The 24,583-nt window shown below is 39.1% G+C and overlaps 4 protein-coding genes across 7 annotated transcripts; 1 reads left to right on the top strand and 3 right to left on the bottom strand.

The window, feature by feature from the left end:
- The first annotated feature begins 601 nt into the window (after nt 1-601).
- On the top strand, nt 602-2,690 carry LOC140761166 (cytochrome P450 86A1-like). Its single transcript, XM_073098379.1, has 2 exons — nt 602-1,772; nt 1,932-2,690. The coding sequence occupies exons 1-2, from the start codon at nt 672-674 to the stop codon at nt 2,466-2,468; spliced, it is 1,638 nt and encodes a 545-aa protein (XP_072954480.1). The 5' UTR covers nt 602-671; the 3' UTR covers nt 2,469-2,690.
- Nucleotides 2,691-5,483: 2,793 nt separating this feature from the next.
- Nucleotides 5,484-6,255, bottom strand: LOC140760763 (pleckstrin homology domain-containing protein 1-like). Its single transcript, XM_073097764.1, has one exon. It carries the CDS (start codon nt 6,183-6,185, stop codon nt 5,748-5,750), a length of 438 nt encoding a protein of 145 aa, XP_072953865.1. The 5' UTR covers nt 6,186-6,255; the 3' UTR covers nt 5,484-5,747.
- Nucleotides 6,256-12,283: 6,028 nt separating this feature from the next.
- Nucleotides 12,284-14,850, bottom strand: LOC140760748 (small ribosomal subunit protein bTHXc). Of its 4 annotated transcripts, none has more exons than XR_012104484.1 (5): nt 14,632-14,850; nt 14,478-14,542; nt 14,259-14,394; nt 13,178-13,252; nt 12,284-12,449 (listed from the first exon to the last, which is right to left on the bottom strand). XR_012104484.1 is itself a non-coding variant. In XM_073097738.1 (4 exons), exons 1-3 carry the CDS (start codon nt 14,792-14,794, stop codon nt 14,263-14,265), a joined length of 360 nt encoding a protein of 119 aa, XP_072953839.1. In that variant the 5' UTR covers nt 14,795-14,850; the 3' UTR covers nt 12,284-12,449; nt 14,259-14,262. The 4 variants fall into 4 exon arrangements, 2 of the variants coding, with proteins under 2 accessions (XP_072953839.1, XP_072953837.1); XR_012104483.1 differs by having other exon boundaries at nt 13,182-13,252; XM_073097738.1 differs by lacking the exon at nt 13,178-13,252.
- Nucleotides 14,851-16,420: 1,570 nt separating this feature from the next.
- LOC140761540 (auxin transporter-like protein 1) lies at nt 16,421-20,092 on the bottom strand. Its single transcript, XM_073098906.1, has 8 exons — nt 19,754-20,092; nt 19,448-19,638; nt 19,156-19,341; nt 18,965-19,077; nt 18,706-18,889; nt 18,515-18,612; nt 17,438-17,903; nt 16,421-16,783 (listed from the first exon to the last, which is right to left on the bottom strand). The coding sequence occupies exons 2-8, from the start codon at nt 19,634-19,636 to the stop codon at nt 16,556-16,558; spliced, it is 1,464 nt and encodes a 487-aa protein (XP_072955007.1). The 5' UTR covers nt 19,637-19,638; nt 19,754-20,092; the 3' UTR covers nt 16,421-16,555.
- Nucleotides 20,093-24,583: the final 4,491 nt, after the last annotated feature.

The following is a 24,583-nucleotide window of genomic DNA, read 5'->3' as shown; positions in this document are numbered from 1 at the left end:
CATCCTTCCATCTCTTTTCCCAAAGTAATCTATGTAAACCAACTCCTATGACCTATCATCCCTCATGCACGAATAGGGTGGTAACTTATCGAAAACACCCTATGTTTTATACTTATTATCATTCGCACATTGTCATATGAATATTTACTATTTGACCTATACATTTTGCTTTTCACCCCTCAAAAATACATTTGAGTAAACTTTAGAGTTAACCCAACAATAACAACAACTGATGATCCCACTTATTCTTATATCGAAAGATCGTTTTACATATATAGTTAATTTAATTTATTGTAGGGTTGAATGGTAAAACATAAGGTGTTTTTTAAAAAAAATCTCCCGAAGATATATAATTTCCCGTCATTGGAGGTGTATATTACAAATAGGTCGGCAGATCGAAGGTGGAAGAAATCCTACTCTTATCTCTCCTCGTAGCACAAGAAACGAAACGAAACGAAACAAAACTCACTGCTTAATTCCTAACCACCTTGTTTATTTAATGCACATATAAATTTTTTTCCTCATTCAAACTTTAGGAAAATCTTATACCACACACCTTGTGTGCCTCACTATATAAACACCAAAACACATAACACATTTCTCAACTCACATCATCCGATTCTATTTCTTATAACATCTACACTCTTACTTCGCTAGTTTAGAGGTGCGACATGGAGATGGCAAGCAGCAGCCAGCTGTACATGGCGGCGGCTCTGGTCGTGTTCGTCTCGAGTTATCTTCTTTGGTTCAAAGCCCTCACCTTGCGCTTGTCGGGTCCCAGGATGTGGCCGGTGTTGGGAAGCCTCCCCGGGGTCATGTCCAACAGGGCCCGCATCCACGACTGGATCGCCGAGAACCTCCGGGACACCGGCGGCGCCGCCACCTACCAGACGTGCATCATCGCGCTCCCCTTCCTCGCCCGCCGCCAGGGGCTCGTGACCGTCACATGCAACCCGAGGAACCTGGAGCACGTGCTGCGCACGCGGTTCGAGAACTACCCGAAGGGGCCCATGTGGCAGGCGGCGTTCCACGACCTCCTCGGGCAGGGGATCTTCAACTCCGACGGGGACACGTGGCTGCTACAGAGGAAGACGGCGGCGCTCGAGTTCACGACGCGGACCCTCCGCCAGGCGATGGCGAGGTGGGCGAATAAGTCGATTAAGACGCGCCTGTGGCGCATTTTAGCGGACCGCTGCGAGGTCGACGGGCCGAGCGTTGACCTCCAGGACCTCCTGCTCCGGCTCACGTTTGATAACATCTGCGGGTTGACCTTTGGAAAGGACCCGGAGACCTTGTCCCCGGAGCTGTCGGAGAACCCCTTCGCCGCCGCCTTCGACTCCGCCACGGAGGCGACCCTCCAGAGATTCCTCTTCCCCAGCTTCCTATGGCGGCTGAAGAAAGCTTTGGGCATCGGGAGTGAGAGAAGCTTAAAAAGAAGCCTCGAGGTGGTCGACCACTACATGACGGAGGCGATCGAGGCGAGGAAGGCGAACCCCTCGGACGACCTCCTCTCGCGGTTCCTCAAGAAGCGGGACGGGAACGGAAACGCGTTTCCGGAGGACGTGCTGCAGTGGATCGCTTTGAACTTCGTGCTCGCCGGGCGGGACACGTCATCGGTGGCGCTGAGCTGGTTCTTCTGGAACGTGATGCGGCGGCCCAACGTGGAGGTGAGGATAGTGGCGGAGATCGTGGCGGTGCTGAAGGAGACGCGCGGGGAGGACACGCGGCGGTGGGTGGAGGAGCCGCTTGAGTACGAAGAGCTAGAACGACTGGTATTGTTCTTAACTCAATTCATTACTACATTTTCTAAATTCTCTATTATATTCTCTAAAAGTTCGACAATACTTTTAATTTTTCCTAGTTTAATAAAAAATAAAAAATATTAATATCTCAATTCACCATACGTTTAATCTTTTCTTATATTCTAATAGGTATACTTGAAGGCGGCCTTAGCAGAAACCCTGCGCCTATACCCGTCGGTCCCTCAAGACTCCAAGTACGTGGTGGCGGACGACGTCCTCCCGGACGGAACATTTGTGCCGGCCGGCTCGACCATCACCTACTCCATCTACTCCGTTGGGCGGATGGAGGAGATCTGGGGAAAAGACTGCCTGGAGTTTCTCCCCGAGCGCTGGCTATCAACGGACGGTGACCGGTTTGAGCCCACCAAGGACGCCTACCGCTTCGTGGCGTTCAACGGCGGGCCGAGGACGTGCTTGGGCAAGGACTTGGCCTACCTCCAGATGAAATCCATCGCATCGGCTGTGCTACTCCGGCACAGTCTCGAGCTCGTGCCGGGCCACAAGGTGCAGCAAAAGATGTCACTCACTCTGTTCATGAAGAATGGGCTTAGGGTTTATGTCAAGCCTAGAAATCTGCAAGACTATATGAATCCTTCATGCCAGCCGTTGAATTCCATGGAGAGGGTTCAAAGTGCAACTATCACTGCTTCTGCTGCTGCTGCTTGATTAGATCAGTTCGTCGATGCTGTTGGTTTGATGAAATTAATGATCATTTTATGTTCTTTGTTGGTAGATGTGTGTCTACTGTCTAAGATCTTGAGGTCGGTATCCGACTAAAGGGAAGTGTATGTTTGTGGAATTAATACAAGGTATTGGTCGATGTTATTATAAACAGAATACTGTAGTAATGTTGGAATAATATATTATTGCATGCCTTTCATACTTTCATTTATGCTGCATACGTTATATATATATATATATATATATTAGTGCAATCACATATAAAAAACCATATAGATGCAAGCTGCGCTAAAAAGTGGAACTTTTGTAAATAAATTAATCCGAACTCTTAGATTAGTTGGTCTTATTCTTATAGTATTGATTTTTTAGAGAGTAAACTTAGTTAGGTATAAAAAATATTAAAAAAATATTTACTTATTGAACCAGGTTAGGGTCCCCAAGAACTTAAATTTGAACAAAGGAGGTCAAGACAAATAAAGAGATAAAAATAGTCTCACCCTTTTTAGATGCAACAAAAAACACTACTTAGGATATATTCTGTAATGATAGGAAAAATACCCAAAATATTTGTTTCTTTTCTGATATAAGAAACACTGTCTATTTTATAAGTATCATTGAAATCATCGAGCTCTTTTAAAAATGTCACTTAGTCAAGTAAAGTCTAACCATGCTTAAAAGTAAAGTTCGGTTGTAAAAAGACTACTTTACCTCGTATGATATATAAGATATTATTTTCATATCACATTATGGAAGGATGTACCTTTTTGATAAAAATAAATAATTTTAGTGAGACATACTACAATATAAAAAAAATGTTTTAGTCAAGAAAATATTAAAACGTTATAGATAGTTCTTGCCGAAAATTAAACTCTATTATCTTACTTCTACATTAACTAAATTGAATATATTCTTAGGGTATACTCTCAGGGATATTTAGAACCCAAAGTGATAACCTTTCATCCTTGCACTCCCCTCAAAGAGACTCAATTATTTTATAATTCAAGAGTTCGAAAGTTAGAAAAATTCTGGACAGGTTACAGTATAGCTAGTTTAGCTCCCTTATCTACAGAAACAAATCAAATCATTTCAATATCTTCGAAAGTTGGTCATTCTCAGAGGTAAAAAGTACTGCCTAACTTAAGTGTCAAAGTGAGGTAATCCTTTGGAAACACATTAGTAAGAAAACTCGAGATTTAGTTGTTCCCCTGACTACAAGAGAAAGAAAAGAAAGAGAAGAAATCCTGCAGTTGTAATTAGACAGGAAATAAGAATGTCTCTCCTGTCAAGCTTTTCAACAACTAAAGGGTTCTCTGCAGCAAACTTTATTAGCTCATAGAATACCTCCATAAGAAAGAACATTTGACATGATTATACCTATGCAGTAAAGCCTTCCACTGAATATGAAAGGGAATCATTCTGAGAATTCCCTGCCTTGGAACATCAGAAAAATTAGGTCTCAGCTTCATGCCCGAAGGTATCATGACTTTAGAGCCAGCGGAAAATTAATATAGCCTGTAAAATGGCTTTGCCACATGTTCAACTCACCTACTAAATGAGCGAGTTCATGTAGAGAAAAATCTTGAGCTAAATAGAACTATTCACAAGTGACTGGGCTGACTGACAACCCTAGATGCAACTATATGTGAATATAATTGAAATAGTCAATGGTCATACTGGAAAAATTGTCAGGAAACTGAATCAATACAGCAGTTCACTCGACAATCAACAGAAAGTGTCTGCTGCTCATATCTCCCTGATTGTGTAGCTGGATTTAAGGTCCACTTTTGGAGAAGTGTTCTCTTTGACCTACAAGCTCATGTATACCTAGCAATGTTACAGCTTCTTGGATCCTTTAAAGAAAGAAGCAATGCACCTCCATTGAGTGAACATTAAAAATACTGTTTTTACATATTCTAGCTAAAATAACATTCTTAAAATTCTACCACAATCCCTAGGATGGCCCCAGTTTCTCTTTACCAGCCTTTACTAATATCACATGCTAACTTGGTCATATATTCTGCAAAACAGCATTTCTTGTTAATGATGCTGCAATCCCTATTCATATCATTGTCACCATCTTAGTAATTCTTCCACAAAATTTTCAAAAGATCTCATACTTCAGTAATCAAATTCCAAACCTGACTAGTATGGATATCACACCAAGCAAAAATTATCCTCGATAGCAGAAGAATTGACACGTTAATACTATTCATAATATGCAACATCCATCTCATACTAAAACCACACTAAAAGAGATCTGTGACTCTACCGTTTCTCCTTGTGCTATATAACATGTAGATGCTCCAACTTTCAGATACAAATTTATCATCAAAACTATCAAAAGCAGCCTATATCGGTTATTTCGGATCACATCTTATTTAAGTTTACCCGTGATAGTGTTACGCCCTTTGTTCCTCTTCTTCCAAACTTGTAGCTATAGTTTCTACTGCCTTTATGTTGCTACACAAGGTCATCGTACAGAACCATTCTTTATTTACTTCTCCAGTTAATCGTCTTCCTTGTTCTATATAAATAGGACAGTGTTTAATATCTTCATTTCATTATCCATCTCAAGCAACTAACTAAAAAGTTCTTTGCCTCCTCATTTATAACCATTCTAGAGAGCTAGATCTCCATCATTTAAAATAGAACCGGTGTATGTTGTTTTAATGTTCTCCTCCACTAAATGCTCATAATTCCAATCAAATAGCCCATAAAAAATAAAAAATAAAAACAAAAATCAAATGATTAATGGGTACTTTGTGGAGTTTTACGGGATCAAACACTTCATCAGAATACACTGCAGTAATTGATTGCAGAACAATAATTTATAGCAAAAATGTGCCAAATTGAGCGAATAGTCTACAAGAACACAGACAATGCAGTTAAAAGTTAAGATGTGACACAACCGTGATCCAATATTAGGAAGTGAAAATAAAAGGAATACCATAATTTTTAGAACAATATGCCTAGATAGAATGCAAGTAGAGAGATTCAATAAATCATATAAAATTAAGATATTTATTCATGTCACCGAAGCCGACACAGTACAAGATTCGATAAAGAGGGGAAATAGCCATTAAATATTCGACGAAGGTAAAGATCCAATCCATAAATACACACTCTATACACCAAATTAACTCGAATTACAAATCGACAGCATCCATCTCTACATACTCGTACATAACGATCAAGTAGATATACGAACATCGTAGCACACCGATCAAAGCAGAAAGAACCCTAGTTCGGGAAGTTCGGTTTACCTTATCGCCTGGCGTCGTAGTCGACGACCTCGGAATCCGTGACGGATCTGGAGTGCTGCACGATGGAGCGCCCGATAGAGTTGATCCACTCCTCCTTCTCCTTCTCGGAGTCGGCGATGAAGTACATCGTCTCCTGGGCGGTGGAGAGCTCGAAGGCAAAGGGGCGGTTGAGGACGTCTTCGGCGCCTTTGACGGTGAGGCAGCGGGCTACGGGGATGACGCCCCGTGGCACGGAGGCGCGGGTGACATAGGCGTCCTTGAACCAGAAGAGCTTGCCGCGCTTGAGCACGAACCAACGGCGGCGCCACGTCTTGATGTACTCCCCCTGCTTCGTGAGCCACCCCGAGCGCTCCGGGTCGGACCAGAACTCTATGCCGTCGTGATCGGAAGACTGAGAGGAGGAGCCGCCGCCGAGCACCGCCCGCCATAAGCTCGCCATGGAGAAGGCAGAGGGGATTGGGGTTAGGGTTGGGGGGTGGGGGGAGGAAGGATTGTTTTATTCCTGCCCTGATGAGCTGATAGGAGATTGTTATCGGGAATTAGGGGACGATAAAAGTACGGATATGCGCGTGAGAATAATTGCAAGTGGGTTACTCAAGAGTTACTAGTTATATATAGTAGTATAAATTCATTTTAAACTAATAAGAGATATACGTAAATAATTAAAACATATTCGAAGATATACGTAAATAATTAAAACATATTCGAAGAGATATTCGAAGAGATAAAGTTTAATTAAACTTTATCAAGTTAACTATAAAAACATATAGTAGTTTAAATTAATCTTAAACTAATAAGAGATATACGTAAATAATTAAAAAAATATTTGAAGAGATAAAATTTAATTAAACTTTATCAAGTTAACTATAAAAATATATAATAGTTTAAATTAATCTTAAGGTAATAAGAGATATACGTAAACAATTAAAAAATATTTGAAAAGATAAAATTTAATTAAACTTTATCAAGTTAACTATAAAAAAGATATAGTAGTTTAAATTAATCTTAAACTAATAAGAGATATACATAAATAATCAAAAAATATTCACACTGACTAGAGCTAACTTTCTTCGGACCATTATGGCTACCACAAGATCCAAGGCGGCTAAACAAGTAAGTGATCAAGGCGTGGAGACAGACCACAGCTATGTCAAGATCTCCATCCCCTCGGAATTCGCGAGGACAGCCAGAAGGCCTGCTTGATCTCGTGCAAACCCTAGCATTTATGGCGCAAATATTGTTGGAGATCTAGGCAACCCTTGCTAATAGGAATGAGTACCCGCGTCATCGAAAACATAAAGAACCCCCCTTACCTATAGAAGGAAATCGATGAGGACCGATCTTGAAGGCACTATGGCAACAGCGCGACGAACTACACAGGCGCCGTACCCTGACTTACCAACCTTCCACCTGAGGGAACCTATGGCCCCACATCTAAAGGAGGAGCCTTGAGATGAGTGGGAGGAGCCCCCACATCAGCTAAGGGTCCAACAACAAGAGCCGCTTCGTCGAGAACGCGAGAACGGACGCGACTAAATGCTACAACCCCGCACCGTTCGAATCGATTTTCCTAAGTTCAGTGGTGGTGACTCATTTGATTGGATTTATAGGGTGGAGCAATTCTTCACTTATCAAGGGACACCTAATCACCAAAAGGTGTATCTGGCCTCATTCCACCTTGAAGACGTAGCAGTGAGATGGTATCAAGCAACGTATTGCTCACGCCCCTTTGCCACTTGGGAGGAGTTCGTTGATGCGCTTTGTATGCATTTCAGACCTTCTGACTATGAAGACTTCCAAGCCACCTTAACGAAACTAACCCAGAAAGCTTTTGTAAGAGCATATCAAGAAGAGTTCGAAAGAATCAGCAATAGAGTCCATGGGTGGTCGGACTTAGCCCTCAAAAGTACTTTCATCTCCGGGCTTCGTCGTGATATATAAGCGGAAATCAAAGCTACTTGTCCTACCACCTTGCTAGAGGCATTCTCAGCAGCACAAATGATGGAGGAAAAGATACGAGAATTAAAGGCAATACATTAATCAAAGTGGACCACATTGGAGTCGACAACCGTGGAGCAAATGCCATTGAGCAACTCGAGACCGCCAACCTCGGGTGTGCCATATTCAGGACAGACTTGGCCAAATCCAAGCGGGCCAGCCCCACCTTGAACCGGGCCAGACCCTAAGGACTAGCCAAGGTTGAGAGGTCGATGCCTCCTATCGTCACACATTGAAGATCAACGTTCCAAGGGCCTATGCTTCTATTGCGACGAGCGCTTCGTACCGGGCCATAAATGCGCCAAACAGCCTATTGCCATTATGCTCATGAAGAAGATGATCAAAGGTGATTCAGAGGGCGACATGGAGGACCAATTGCCGGAACAACATGGACAAATCGAAAAAGATGCACACTCGACAAATCAACTACATAAGGTTTGGGAACCACCATGGACACCTTGAGGATAAGGTAGTCGAAAGCGTGGTGGATTGATGCGAACCGGGTTAGATCGATCACAACAAAGAGAGATTAGACTCAATGGATTGAGTCTAATTATCTTATTTAGTTATTTAGTTTAGTTAGAATCTTAGCAGGATAATAATTTATTTAATTAGCTAAATCCAACTCTGCGTAGTTTTGAGAAAATATTCGTAGAATATTCTACACATATTCAAATAATATAAAACTAGTTGGATAAGGTCGCCAACCTCTAGATCTACAACTTTTATATTCATGGCTTCTCCAGATTCGAAATCTATCTATAACGAAACGAAGGGTTAATCCGAGAAGATAAAGAAGATTGGTTTAGTTGGTTTGTTAGGGTTTTAACTTAGTTGTTGGTTTGTTATGATTTGTTTGGAGTTGTTTAACTTAGTTGAGAAGTTCTTAGGATGAGCCTCTATATATATGTGGAGGAAACCCTAATTAGAGTCTGATGATGATATTGGAATTGGCTTTGGCCTCGGTCTATTTCTTTACTTATATCTAGCCATTGGCGCCCTCTCCCACCTCTCTTCTTCCGCCGCCCAAGTCTTTAGTCGGCATCTTTCAGCTTCTAACCTTCTTCATCTACAACAACTTCTTCCCTTTTATACCAAGAACTAAACCTGCATCTATCTAGCCATTGGTGGGCTATCAAGCTATGATCTAATTGACCTTCGGTCATTATTTGGTCGATATATTGAGATCTAATCATCCAAATTCTATGATATTGGATTCGTTGGAAAGCTCTCTCCAAAAACAACAACATATCCAAAATCAGGAGGATCCATTAGTTAGATTATTCACAAATTTCCTCGAAAGTTACATACTTCATCGAGTCCAAAACTGTTGCGGATCGGATTAGGCCGATTCATAACAACTGGTATCAGAGCCAACAATCCTCGGACTGTCATGGCTACCACAAGATCGAAGGTAGCAAAGCAAATGAGCGAGCAAGGTATGGAGACAGACCACACGACTTTGTCAAGATCGCCATCTTGACGGAGCTCACGAGGTTGGACGAAAGACCCTCTCAATCTCTCCCAAACCCTAGCGCTCATAGCACAAACGTTGTTGGAGATCAAGGCAATCCTTATGGACACGAATCAAAGTCGTCCAAGGCGTACGCCTGATCATATCAACTGTGGGGAAGGAAATCAAGGCGGCACACTAATGAGAGCAAGCGCAGCCATCGAACTAGATCAAGCCATGACGGTCTGAGGATTGTTGGCTCTAATACCAGTTATTACGAACCGACCTAATCTAATTCGCAATGGTTCTGGACTCGATAAAGCACGTAACTTCAAAGAAAATCTACAAATAATCAAACCAATGGATCCTCCTAAATTTTGGATATTTTGTTGCTCTTGGAGAGAGCTTTCCAACGAATCCAATATCACAGAATTCAGACGGTTGGATCTCAAGATATCGACCAAACAATGGCCGAAGATCAATTAGATCCTAGCTTCATAGCCCACCAATAGCTAGGTTTAGTTTTTGGTGTGAAGGGGGAGAAATTATTGTAGAAGAGGGAAGTTAGAAGTTGGAAGAGGCAGGCTTGGGCGGTGGAAGAGGGAGCCAATCACTAGATACAAGTAGAGAAGAAGACAGGCCAAAGTCAATTCCAATATCATTAGACTCTAATTAGGATTTCCTCCACATATATATAGAGGCTCACCCTAAGAACTCCTCAACTAAGTTAAACACTAATACAAGTAGAGAAGGCAAGTAGAGAAGGAGACAGGCCAAAGTCAATTCCAATATCATCAGACTCTAATTAGGATTTCCTCTACATATATATAAAGGCTCACCCTAATAACTCCTCAACTAAGTTAAACAAATCCAAACAAATTCTAACAAACTAATAACTAAACCAACTAAACCAGTCTTCTTTATCTTCTCGAATTAACTAGAGAAGTCATAAATATTAAAGTTGTAGATATGGAGGTTGGCGATCTTATCCAACTGGTTTGATATTATTTGGATATGTGTAGAATATTCTATGAATATTTTTTCTAAACTGCGCAGAGCTGGATTTAGCTAATTAAATAAATTCCTATCCTGATAAGACTCTAACTAAACCAACTAACTAAATAAGATAATTAGACTCAATCCATTGAGCCTAATTTCTCTTTGATGTGACCGATCTAACCCGGGTTTCATAAAATTTAATTCAAACTTTATCAAGTTCATTATAAAAGGACAATAATATCTTTATTTTGATATATGCATTACTCTCAATTAAAAATATATAGGTTATTTATTTAATAAATTATTAAAATAATATAATTATCACAAGGTAATACGCAAGGTAATATATTTTAAAAATAAATTATTAGTTATTGAACGGGTATATCATTTAATCTTTTTACATTCATATTATATCCTTAAAGATCTTAACTATTAGATTACCTCTTCGATATGGAAGTATCACTCAGAAAAAAACCGGGCTAAGCCTCTAAAATACACCTTACATTAGTTATCTATTAAACTTTTTAACTAAAAATATCATATTAATATAACGTAATATTTTAGGCTACTTACAAACAATTTTATCTTTGCTTTAAAGAGAAAGTTGAAGATAAAATAGTTTTATTGTTGTTTTCTATTAAAACCGTCGGGTCAATATGTATCAACCAAATAAAAGAGATATATATATATATATAAATATAGATAATACTCCAGAGAGTCTTAGTATAATTATTTCTGAATTTAACTGTGTTATCTCTATTTATGATATTTATAATTACAGTTCTGTGAAATATTCACCTGAGATTTAGTGATACAAAATAAAATTTACAGCGTTAAAAAAAATTATCCGTATAGAGAGTAAAAGATATTTAACTCTAAATGGGAAAATATTATCCTTAGATGGATTTTTTTATTAATATTTAGTTTAGAGCGTGCGAGGATATAATCCAATGATTTCTTGTCTAAAAATACAAAAAAAAAAAAAGATAAGTTACTTTTGGGATCAAATATTATACCAATCTTTGTAGATAAAAAGAAAGAGCAAAAAAGATAAAGTATTGTTTTATTTTTATTTTTCTGCAAGGATATATTTTTTATCGCCTATCTCTTTTCAAGGGCATATTTGATGGCTTATATAACATATAATATAAATAAGAGAAACTCAATTGAATATAATTTAATATATTATTTTAATATAAAGTATAAATATTTTATAAAAAAAAAGGAGATAGAGATATAAGATCCATAAAACATGAAATTAATAAATTTAAAATGATATTAAAATTTATATATTATTATTCATATGTGGAGTTAGTACCGAATTAGATTAGGAAAAAAATAATTTATTATTAGGTTACTTAACTAAGTCAGGAATTCTGGAACCAGTTACAACCCCAAGATCAAAGCAAACGCCTAAACAACTGCCAGACTTATCATAAACTACCGTTTGCCTCCAAAGGTGCGATAAAAGAGTGCTTATCCTAGGATAAACTCCCCCTATCACACAACCAAACGGTGGGAAGGTGGGGTAATATATACCAAATGGTCAACTTTCCCACTAGAATAGCAGATAGACAGAATTAAATTTTGCAAAAGAAAATTATGATTTTATTCATTTAATTATTATAGGATAAATATGGCATAGAAAGACAAATTTTCTGGACTATTATTTTTATTTGTCTGGAGGTTAAAGTAGAGTTAACATATTTTCTTAATTTTTGCTTCCAAAACAGGATGGATCTCATATTGAGATAAAAGTGAACTGAGACCTCCCTAAGGTAGACTTTGCATCACAATTATCAGACATTAACCCGATTAGAGATCCAATTGATGAGCTATTGATTCAACCAGTTCATCACTCTATCAGCAATGAAGAGTTCCTAAATAGTCTCACAAAATGGATGAACAACTAAGACCAGCAATACACCAAGATACAAAAGGTCCTTATAACTTGCTTTTTAGCCCTGATATCGATGTAAAACACGAGCATCAAGTAGATTTTCATACCCATTTTATGTTTAAGTTTCTTTCGATATACAATAAAAACTTAATGCTGACTTTGATTTATTAAATGCAAAATAGAACACTAATCAAACCACTACCATTTATTTGGCTTACACTATCTCAGAAATGAAGATGAGTAAAATCAAACCACTAACAGAAGTCCTTGATGAATAACTAAACCCTTCCACTAGTACAACAATAATATATCAGAAACACATAAAGCTTCTTACTGCCAACTCTCCATGCTTCCTGAAATGTACAAGCATCAGTCAGTTTCTACCTATGTCCTCCTCAAATGATATTCGGCTATCAAAAGTGTTCCAAAATCCAAATGTGTGCAGAACATTGATTGACCTATATATTGGGGCATCCACCTTGTAACATTGTATCCCAATTTTGAGACACAGCCAAAACAAACAGAAATAACTTAAAGTATTTTGAAGCAAAACACAACAAATGAAGCCATTGCATTGACCAAAGAGGCCAAGACTGTTTCTACTTTTTAAAACGTCAAACTTTTCTTAACATACTTAATGATTTTCAACAATAGGAACGACAGGTTACAACAGACCCCCTTTAAAGTATAGTCCAGCTACCTTATTTCCTATCCTCCCTAACTAATGAAGAAATGCTCAGAAAAGGTCGCCCCTATTCCTTCAGCTTCAATTAACTGTTCCCATATACCACTACTTAATGAGAACTGATGGCATTTTCCTGCTCATCTTTCACAGATGAATTCCATGAGTAGTAATACAACAATGCTTTCTTAGCCCCTAGGAATCTTGATAGTCAATGTTTCACCTTCTAAATGCATGGAAATACTGCATGATTATGAAATATTTCTTGTGGTATCGACACAATTTCTAGAGATAATATACTACCCATATGCATCAATTATAACATCTCAATCACTAGATCTATCTGAGAAATTATCACAATTTAAAATAAAAGTCTTGCTCTGCGAAAATAGGACTTACTAACATTTGGGACATATAACAATCTGCAACGGAGAGTAGAGACCAGAAATACTGATAGATAATCCATTAATCCATCTGCCAAAGTAATTGACAAGCATCATTATGTTTGCTAGTAGTTGAGAATATTTGAGAAATTAGTTTACATACTCTGCTTAGTTACTTTGATCCACTTGAGGCCTAAGCACATTAAGTAGGCCATTATTACTGTGCATAGGACCTCTACATACTGGTTTTAAAGCAGATGAACTAATAACAAGTTAAAAACATTTTCATTTTTCTTTGAGAGAATGACACTCTCTGAAAAGAAGATACGAAGAGAAACCACTAGAAACGAAAATTATCCAATATAGCAAAGTTGCCATCATTATGTTGCCGCGGTAATTTGTCTGAACTTCATAAATTAGGGGACAAAGGAAAAGAAGAAGAAGAAAATGAATATTTAAAAAATTAACCTACCACCATCATCAGTAGGCAAAGAAGATCTATGTTGGTGCTGTAAAACATGAGAATCAAAATAATGAGTTCTTATTTTTGAACAAAAAGGATAATGCACTATGTTTTATTAAAGAATGAAGTATTCTGTCAGTCTAACACAGAAAAGAAAAACAACCAATAATATAACCAAACATTAGGGGTTAAACCATCTGAGTCCCTTTCATTCAGTATTCTGTCTATATATATAAGTAAAAACACAATCTCAATTAAAGGAACCCCATTCACTCTTGCAGAGCCTTACATAAAGGTCATAATTAACAACAGGCACGAAGTATCAGTGACTGATGGGCAGAATTACAGTGTATTAGCTAGACACTGAGGACTCCAGACAGCAAGTCTTAAATTATAATTACTAATTAGAAGAATGAAACTTCATATAGTGGATAAGAAAGTAGACTATATATGGAGTGAGAAATTAGCAGCACATAGACAAGCGGATACAACAATTATTGAAACCCATTCCCCAGATAAATTCAACAAAGTCACTGGAAGAGTCGGAATAGCCAAGTGACCCAAAACAATTGATACAGTAGCAAACCACAGTTTCTAATTCCTTGAAAAGATCACATTTTTACCAAAAGATTACCATACTAATTGAAGAGCGACTCATCGAGCTCGATCTTGACGACCTCTCCATCATCGAACCGGTCCTTCTTGGGCGGCGAGGGCGGCGCCGGAACCCGAGGGGGGCCTCTTCCCTTCTTCTTGTTACGAGGCCTCGCCTAATTCACAATTGAACGATTAAACTAGACACTAGAGATGGCAATAAAAATTAAAGAAGAATTGAGGCAGTGAAATGGCTCACGTTGCCAAAGGAATGCTTGAACCGCTTCCCCTTCGCCGTCTTCTTATCGCCTCTTCCGCAGTAAACTGATGAGAACAGAAGAGGAGAGAAGAGTTAGTGGTGGATAGATAATCGAGGGAGTAGGGATAAGAGTTGCGTAGTTAAGACACATTACCAGTTAAAGGAAGCGGGAGAGGAGACAGGGGAGCGGAGAAAGAGAGAGACGACGAGGAGATGGAGGAGGAGGAGCCGACTAGGGTTTCGGTGCGGGAGAAGGAAAGGCGAGAGAAGGAAGAAGCGACGGGGAGAGAAACGAGCCCCAAGGTGAGGAGCGCCATGGAGATGGAACGGAAGAGAAGGGAATATGGATTAAAGATTTGGGATAAGATTGGAGGCGCGGGTGCTGTGGTGCGTTTCATATGAGAACTATAAATGGGCCTTTAAATGGGCCTCTTAAATCGCAAAGATTAGTTGAGGCCCACGGGCCCATTAAAGAGGCTAATTTTACCGGCCGAATCAGGAGATTTAATCGGGCCGAACTCATACCGGTCAAACGTGGGTGCGCATCGGATGGCTTCAATCAATCTCACTCATATCCTACGAGGCCCTTATATCTAACAACTGTTCAAACGACCGGCATAAATCAGCCCAAAGATATAAAATGTGCTCCACTTTCCCTAATTAGGAAGCTCAATATGTTCATTTTTTGTTATGATCTAGTGGATCAAATAAAATTTTATTAGGATTAAATATATTTTACTCACTTATTCTTTCGGATGAAAATAACTTTACAGTCATAAACTTCATTTTATATCACTATATGTTTTTGTCAAAAGTTAAGTCTTTGTGCTCTATTATCTGGGAAAATGTTATTAGTTTGAAGAAAAACTATTTTATTCCCCTAAATTTGATTTCTGTATCACTGAGGCCGCTCTCAATTTTGTCTCCAATACATATATATCTAACATAAGTATGATCATTAAGACATCCTGTGAACTATGTTAACAATAAAGTTCAGAGATAAAAATCTTTTTTTATCTAAAGTATATAATCTTAAAATACATTTAACTACTCGACTCCATAACAAATAGCAACAATTAAGCTTTGGCACACCATGAATTCATCAGCACTGCAACAGAAAGAAGAAAGAAAAAACTCTTATTTGATAGAAATAGCACCACAATGGCTTAAAAATAAGATATCACATTCCACTTAAGAGTTAAGAGGCTTTAACAATTGATCACGTTAGATTGAGGAGTAACAGGTGGTGAGACAAACTATAGGGACATAGAGTATGCCACTTCCTACGCTAAAATAACGTTAAAGCGAGACAAAAAGTAAGTGTTGATTAGAATATCAAAGTTGAAACAGATCATGTAGTCTAAGATCCCAATCAACGGAAACTAGATGTATTTTAAAGTAGGGACACCTACCATGTGTATGTATATATGTATACGACCAGAGATTCCAATCAACGGCTACTTTGACGCATTTGAAAGGAGGATGAACACATGACCTGCGACAAGGACTAACAAGCATCATATTTTAGTTGGGAGATTTAATTTAAATCATTTTTGCAACCAAGCAGAGAGGTAGCAGTGGCAGTGTTGTTACTCAAGCAACACGCAGGCCATGTGAAGTGAGAGGGAAAGAGATCAGAGGGCATAAAGAATCCATTCACAAGGGGTCTAGGAGAGCCAGCCCTCCTTGTTAGTATAGATAATAATTTCTTTAAGGCCATGAAAATTGGGATTAATTTATGTTAATAGAACGTTATAGGAAACAAAAGAGAGAATGAGGAGGGAGTAGAGCCACAATTAATACCATAACATCAAACTGACATATATGAATTATATGACACATCAAATAACAATATGCCACCATCATAATAGAACTTAAAAGAGAAGCCAAACAAAGAAACTAATAACCAAAGACAATGGACACAGGCGGTGGAAGCAGTAGGATGACCACTTTTGCTGCTCCACCCTGTGTTATATAATACAAGTGATCAAAAAAAGGATAGAACTAATTAATTTACTTTAGTAATCTGATGAGCAATTATAAAGTTTTTCTTCTTCTTGTTCTTCTCTTTTGCCCTCTCAGTGATGAGGCATTGGAGATGGAGCAGTGAGGGGCGTGGTGGGCTTGGGGCATTGGTAGCACCTTGCAAAAAGCCCAAACGTGTCAATTTGTCTCACGAAATTGGTCATGCTGGCCCATCCGCCGAGCCCGAATCCAACCACAAGCACCCAAATTACTATGAACAGGTTCACCACGAACATAGCCGTCCAGCTCGGTAGGAAGAACGGTGGCTTCTCTGCTGCGTTCTGTAAATTAAATTCAACGATCACCAGCCAATTAATCGAAAGCAACGTCTCACTAAACTCATAAATGCAGTCTTATAGTCTCAGTTGTGGAGCATTGGGACCATGAAAGAGGATGATAAGAAAGAAGAAAAAAAAAAGATAAAGACCAAATTGACCCCCAATTTGTATCGGGAAAAGAAGTCTTCCAAAGTCCTATATAAGTTCAAGTGTCACTATACCACTCAATCAACAAGGTTGGTGGAATGATCTAATCATTGGCATGGTGGGGTTGCTCAATTATTTTTGCACCTAAGATGTGAAACCAAAGAGTGAACAAACAACGCACACTACTAGCCAAGTTTGGCATGTTGGACTAGTCAAACAAACATACCAGACAACTTAGAGCATTTGTATCAATTTCTTCAGCAAGATTAGTTTTAAGGTAACTTATCCAAAATAATCTACTTGTTTTTAATGTCTCAAAAGCAATCCGAAGTTAGTACAGTTAACAATAGATATAAAAGGGAAACCAGATTATTTTGAGGTCAAATTAGAAATATTTTTTAGGTTTTAGCTATCTATTCTTAGAAGTAATGGAATATTTTATATTCAGTGTGAAAAATAATAAAAGGAATGAAATCAGAGAATTGAGACGTGAATGCTCCCTATACGTACCATTCTCGCCGATGCCTTCCGATAGGTGAGCATATGCGCCATCGCCGGGATAATATAAACGGTGAAGCTCACGAGCAGCGCCCCGACCGCAGAGTTGATCGGCCCGAAGAACGGGAAGATGATCGCCAAGAACCATATCGGAATCACCACCGGAAGACGAACGAGAGCCCGGAGAAAGATGCTTTTGGTGTCATGCATGCCGATGACTTTCTCCCAGACGAAGTAGAGAGGGGTGCAGGCAAACCCGAAGGTGATGAACTGGTGGATAAGCATCAGGATAACTGCTGCATCACGGAATCCATTCTTGGGTAGCAAGGAGAAGGCATTGGAGTGGGTGAGGAGCTGGTCGCCGAAGGCCCAGTAGACGGCGGACGCCGACGGGAGAGTTAGTGTGAAGACGTAGAGAGTTGCTAGGAGGTAGATGTACTTGAACTTTTGAGGCTTCCACATTGCGTGCATGATCTCGCTGCGGGTGGAAGAAGAATGGCAAAACCGTAAATATCCGCAGTAAATACTTTGACCTTATTTATTGCAAACAAATTAAAGTCATCATCCTTCTTCAAATTTGTATATACACGCAAGGGTTTATTTGTAAACATCCGCAGTAAATCCAAAGTGTAGGTGGTTATTTACAAAAACAAGCCGTACTCTGCCAGTAGATTAAATATAACAAGGCCGAAAAGGTAGCCGAACTGTACATTTAATAGCCAATTAACAACTAATCTAAACTTTTAGATTCCCTTCCATCTAAATAATTTAAAACTTTTAATATATGGAATGAATAGATCGGGTTCCTTAACAATTACACCAACGGTGGGTGAATTCATTTACTATTAACCTATTAACATAGGGATTAGGAATTAGCACTTAATTAACCCATCAAGGAAGTGGAAACAAGAAATAGATTAGAAATCATTTCGTGTAGGGGAAATGTCAACACCACTACCCAGCAAAAGCTGCACATAGAAGGTGCGGATAAAAAAAGTAACAGACCCAATTATTCCCGATAGAAAGCGATGTAAAAAAAAGTAGTTTAAAAGGGTTTTAAATGAAAAAAAAATACCAGCATCTACTTACACGGTAACGGCGTGGCCGCCGAAGGTGTAGAGTATATTGGTAGCTCCGGTGAAGTACAACACCAGCTTGCTAGGAGCCGTGTGGGTCACCCCGTCGACCTGCAATCGTGAATAAAACCAAGGGTAGTTAGGATTTATCCGAGGGATTATTCACCACTAATCGAGATTTAATTCTCGGGCCTTCGGTCATACCTGGCCGTGAATAAGAGCAGCGATAGTTAGATACCAGGCCGTATAAGTCGTCATTCCAAGGCCAAGAAATGACCATATCCGGTAATTATGGAAGGATGGGATGAACACAGTGGTGGCACAGCACGCCCCAAAGATGTATGTCCATGTCCTCTTATCCAGCCGATCGTTGATGTAGTATATGTTACTGTATTCCAATCCACGGGGTTTATTCCCGAATAATTTGACGGGATAAGTGAAGGGAATGGTGATTAGTTGTTACCTGGCACAAGCGATTAGTTGGATAACGGAGCCGAATAAGAGGAAAGTACAGTTAAAGGCGAGTCCTGCCGCTTTCCAGTAAGGTCCAAGCAACCCATCCAGCACCTCGAACCACTGGATTAAATGTTATTCGAATTAGCTCTCGGATAAGGGGGTGGTTAAGACTTACCCGAGGGATTTATTCTTCCTCACCTGGATAACGTGGTTCTTGAAGCTAACATTCTCCTTCTCCTTCCTGGCTCGGTACTCGACGTAGAGAACGCTGATGAGATAAGCCGTCCAACTCCCCATAATTCCGTAGAATAACTGGAGAAGAATCCCGGATAACATCCCCAGCTGCGAGAACGAATAGGGCAGCGTTAAGAGCACCTGAGCGACCTGCATATTAAGTAAATCCATGAATAAGATTGATAGATCGACGGTTAACTTCTTGCGGGGGACAGGTAGGAGGTGAGAGAGCGAGAGAGAGAGAGAGAGGTTATACTTGATTGGAGGCGCAACTGAACCAGGCGTCCCAGACGGATCCGCCGTGCCAGAGGATGCTCTTCATGCTAAAAATGGCGGATTTGGGCTCATCCGGACTCATCTCGTCTTCCACCTTCCCATTGCCGTCGAGGTCGGTCGAGTTGAGATTCGTCTCCATGGCCTCCTCTGCTTGCTTGTGCGGAACCATCTCTGAAAAGTGGAAACCCCTCAAGATTCTTTACTAGAGAATTTAGCCTGGTATTTGTACATAGAGAGAGAGAGAGAGAGAGAGAGAGAGAGAGAGAGGTGAAGGGAGTGATAGTACCTCGTTCTTGAATTGGCTGCGGTGCTGCTCGAAATTGGAACTTTAACGCGAGAAACGAGTCGATGGATTAATTCGCTGGCGACGGGGGAGAGCACGAACGCGGCGCGAAGCGGCTCGAGACTGAAAATAAATGCGGAGATGGAAAGAAAGAAAGAAAGAAAGCGATCGAGTGCTGCTGCTACTACGCCTGCCAGCCTTTTGATGAAATGTGGCAGAAGGGAGTAGCGGAAAGGGAGGGATCTTTTTTGCACTTTAGTCCCTACAATACCTTTTTATTTCTTTCCCTTCTCTATTAGAAGAATATAAGAGTTTTGGGAAGAGCAGCGGAGCGGAGAGAGATCGGAAGAAATAGGCGAGCTCTTCCCCTATTTATTATGGTTACTAATTACTGCTGTAGTCAGGGGTTGCCTTTTTCTTTTCTTTTTTCCTTTAACAATTATAAAACATCTGGTAGGTGAGTGGTGTTAACTCCTCTATCTCTATCTCTATCGTTTTATTAAATTGATAGGATGTGTTCTAACTAGCTACATGATGTCACTTTTTATATATCTATATATTTTTTTCATAGATCTGGGTCTTCCTATAGATTATCAGATAATTATATTTCTCTTGGATGAAATTAGAGCTACTCGATCGACCGAGCCGATCAGCACTTTAGTTTTATATATTATATATAAATATATTCAATGGGTATGTTCCAAATTAATATCACGTGGATGGCCCGGATGCTTCACCGGGAGGAATGCTGAAAAGTCCGATTATTCGATACATTAATTCGACTTTTTATAATTGGTCAAATTAGTCGAGTTAATCCGTCTAATTTAATCATTAAAACGGATTATGCTGATGTTTATTACTTCAACCAATTGATATTTATATTATTATGATGAATATAAAATATAAAAATTTAAAATAATTAGTGAGTTAACGTAGAGGATGCTTTAGAATGCACCAATTAATAAGTGGGTCCTTCCATGTGGACTTAGAAACGCATTAGCCCATGCTTAATAAGATAATGGAAGGACTCTTAGTTGAAATGGTGGTACTATGAAGCGATGCTGCCAACTAAGTGGGCCAATTAAGACTGCTAGTGCTATTGCATGTTTACCTTATCTTTGGTCACCTCAATGGGAATAAATAGGACACGATTGGTATATATGCATACGTGACTGCTAATATTGGATTAAGATTCTTCTTTAAAATACACTAGTGGTGTCTTATAATGTCTACTTGGATAATGGAAGGAAATAAAAGCCCATTTAACTAAAACGTGACTCAGACTACTGAAAGAAAAAGATTCAAGTGGGTAAAGAGCATCACGTAATCATTATGATCTTAAAATTCTTCTTCCCTTCTTCTATCTTGTTACCCCCTTTTTTCTATTTCCATTCTCCCTAGGTTTTAAGAGCTAATTAATTAGATAAAGAGGAATGATATACCCTGGGAATCCAACAAGTGAATATTACTAGTTTAGTCTGATTAAAAGTAGCAGCCAAAAAGTATCAAAATGCTCACTTTTGATCTCTGCTCCTCCTATCCAACACCTATTAAATGCTTATATCAAAATTACAACTAGGAATTAACTTTTGCAATTAAATGGAGTTCCACCATTAGTCAAAAGTAAGCAGGACAAAGTATTATACTCAGATCAGCTACAAACTATGTGGTTTTGAAACTGATAAAGAATATATCATGATTGCAATCGTTAGGAATCAAGAATATATGCTATGATTGCGAGGCGATAAGAGATAACAACATACAAGAAGAAATGAGATCAGTAGTAAAGTTAGCGATCCATATAGAAGATGCATGGGCATGGCTCCTTCTTTTTTGGGTTTTTATTCCGATCGAGGACTCCAAATTACGAGAAGGGCTTTGTTGCTCGTATTCCTTACATGCTCGACGCTTCCCCGTTTAAATGGGATTTTTGTCGGCTTGGTGCGGCTTCCCCTCAATAAGCACTCCACTCACTATATAGTGTAGTGTACTGACCCACAACCCTCTCTCTCTCTCTCTCTCTTTGCTATTTTTCTTCCTCCTTCTCTCTCTCTCTCTCTTTTTTTTACTTGTAAATTTTTTTAAAAGAAATTGTTACTTTTTCACTTGAAATTAATTTTAGGTGGTGTCTCGTAGCGTTGTTCCGTACTCAACAAATAAGTCCGATAGAACCTCAGTGTCTCTATCTTGATACTATGTTAATTAACCAACTATCATAAAAGATTAAGTTATTAGAAAAAAGGATTATTTTTGTACTTTATAATATTCTAACATTCCTTACTATTTAAGATTGAAATTAATATCAATTAGATGTTTTAATAATAAATGAGCGATAGAATTCGAATTTTATCATTCTCATACAATGTTAATTGACTATATGTCCGAAAGAAAATGTTTTGCTTTTATATAATTTTCAGGTATCACCTCATAATTAGTCGACAAAATAGAATTTAATCTCAGCTCTTAGTTATCCAAGCATATTTAACAAATAAATAAAATACTCATTTAACTTAAGTCAAATACAATCCATAGTTTTGTAAAGTAAAAACAGGACATCAAAGTTTTGTTTTTCTAAATTCTAACACTTTTTTTTTCTTTCTATTATGGTTAGTGATTAAAGCAGAGTGAACGGGACGGGACCGGAAAAAAGAAAAGGATTTGATTTAGCAATAGTGAAAAAGTGGGATTAAAATCCAAAGTAAATCAATAAAGCAAGATATATAAGATTGACTTTATAGATAATATTCTCTCTTTCTTGGTTTGAGATATACCTATCCTCGTAGGCATGACGGCTAAGTTCACCAAACCATGTTGGCTTTGTTTACTAGATTTTGGCAATCATGGCGAGCCGGATTTTGGAAGCAATCCCACGTGAAATAGTTTGGCCCATCTTCATTCTCCTACCACAAATTTAGTGGCCCCACCCTCTCTCAGATAGGAGTCTGATTAGAGCAATAGTTGTACTCCCATGGACGAGATTAACTCTTTCGTAGATATTGGAGTTAATATTTAGTAAAACTTTCGCTATATATGAAAATACTCGACTAGCTCGACAACTTGACGTATGTTAAACTCAACTCCAAGTTCATACCTTGATCCATTTCTCGACCTATTTAAACCAAAAAAGAAATGTCAATTTCTCTCCTTTTTTTTTCTAGCAGCTAGTCCTTTACCTCATACTTTTCTCATTCTCCCTCCTTGTCGGGGTAGCAATCGAGTTAGGTTAGTTGGGTTTGAGTCGTGTTAAGATAATACAAACACGAACACGACCTGTTTATTAAACGAGTAACATGACACGACATATTTAATTCGTTTAATAAATGGGTTGTATTCTTTATACAACATGGTCAACCCGTTTACACGATTAACCCATTTACTCTAACTTGATTCACCAATTACAAGATTAATACAATAATTTCTAACCAAATTTAATATTATAATATATTATTTTCTAACAAAAATAATAAATCACATACACAAATCTAACAGAATTAGGTAATATTTAGTAACAATATTTAGTAACATCGGCTTCTGGCGACGTGTCGTCAGAGTTGGTGAAGCGGCGGTAGAGATAGAGGTATCGACGATAGCGAGGCTCTAGGAGTGGATGTCTATGGCAATGGAGTCCCAGCTCTTGCTCCCATGGTAGCGAGGTGAGGACATGTCAAGGCTAAGCTCCATCGAGTACTCGACGCTAGAGAAGTGGTAGTACACATGAGGGTTGCTTTCGTCGATGGTCACACAACCATCAAGGAGCAGCATCGTTGAAGAGTGATAAAGTCGCGGAGTCATCATTGTGCTTTGCACGTTGAAGCTCGCTCATGTGTGATTTCAATGCAGTAGACGACCCTCGTGAGGGATAGATTCTTACCAAGCTCTTGCCCGGTTGTCCACGCTGTTGTGCTGTTAATGATTAGCATTTCCTTGTTGTTGGGGAGCAAGATCATGTTGTCAATCACTCTTGGCACCAGCATTGTCTCTAGTGTCCCTAAGATCTTTGAATCTGTTGAGGTTCATGTTGAGGTCGAAGAAGATGAGACGAGAGGGTGGGGATGTCATCGTATAGGAAGTTGCTCCTCTAACATCCCCAAGATCTCCAGACCTGCATGAGGCAAGTGGTTGAAAAGACGATTCATGTTGAGGTGGGGAAGGATTCAGTCAACGCCGCCAGAGAGTCGATTGGAGGGAGGTAGCGGAGGGAGAAGGAGATGGCAGGGGCATGACCTACAAGTTGATTGCCGATTGTGACCTATGGGAGAGGATGAGGTAGATTAGGTTATGTTAAAAACTTAAAATTTTAGTTTATATGTACTAAATGGTTGGTGGGTTGGCAGGTTGATCTGACCGAACTTGACCCATATATTTAAATGGCTCAAAATGGGTCACTGGCATAAACCTAAACATGACCCGATTATTAATTAGGTTAGACGAATTAACATGTTTATGACCCAAATCCGATTAAACTAAACTCAAACCCGATTAAGAGCCGTATTATCTTGTCGGATTAATATTTGCCACCCCTACTCCTCGCTACTAAGCTTTTCCTCCGCCATCACCTCTCTCTCCTCATCACTGTAAAAGCCTAGGTCAAACCCAGACCTCGTCTTATTCCCTACAACCACTCTTGACATCAGGGTTGGCCTAGTTGTCTAAATTATATAAAGATAAGGACTACTTCAGATGTTTAACCTATAATTAGTCTACATGCTCATGATATGTTTAAAAAAAGCGAGTCTGATTAGAACAACTCAAGAGCCCAAAATGAATGGTATCATTCGGTAGGGATAACCCCAGCCCCCACACCTTTAAACTTGGCCCGTATAAATAAGCCTT

This window comes from Typha angustifolia, chromosome 6 (assembly GCF_048772165.1).
Source record: "Typha angustifolia cultivar Huaian chromosome 6, ASM4877216v1, whole genome shotgun sequence".
Lineage (NCBI taxonomy): Eukaryota > Viridiplantae > Streptophyta > Magnoliopsida > Poales > Typhaceae > Typha > Typha angustifolia.
The sequence above is the reverse complement of the archived record's forward strand: the minus strand, read 5'-3'. Positions and strand labels throughout refer to the sequence as shown.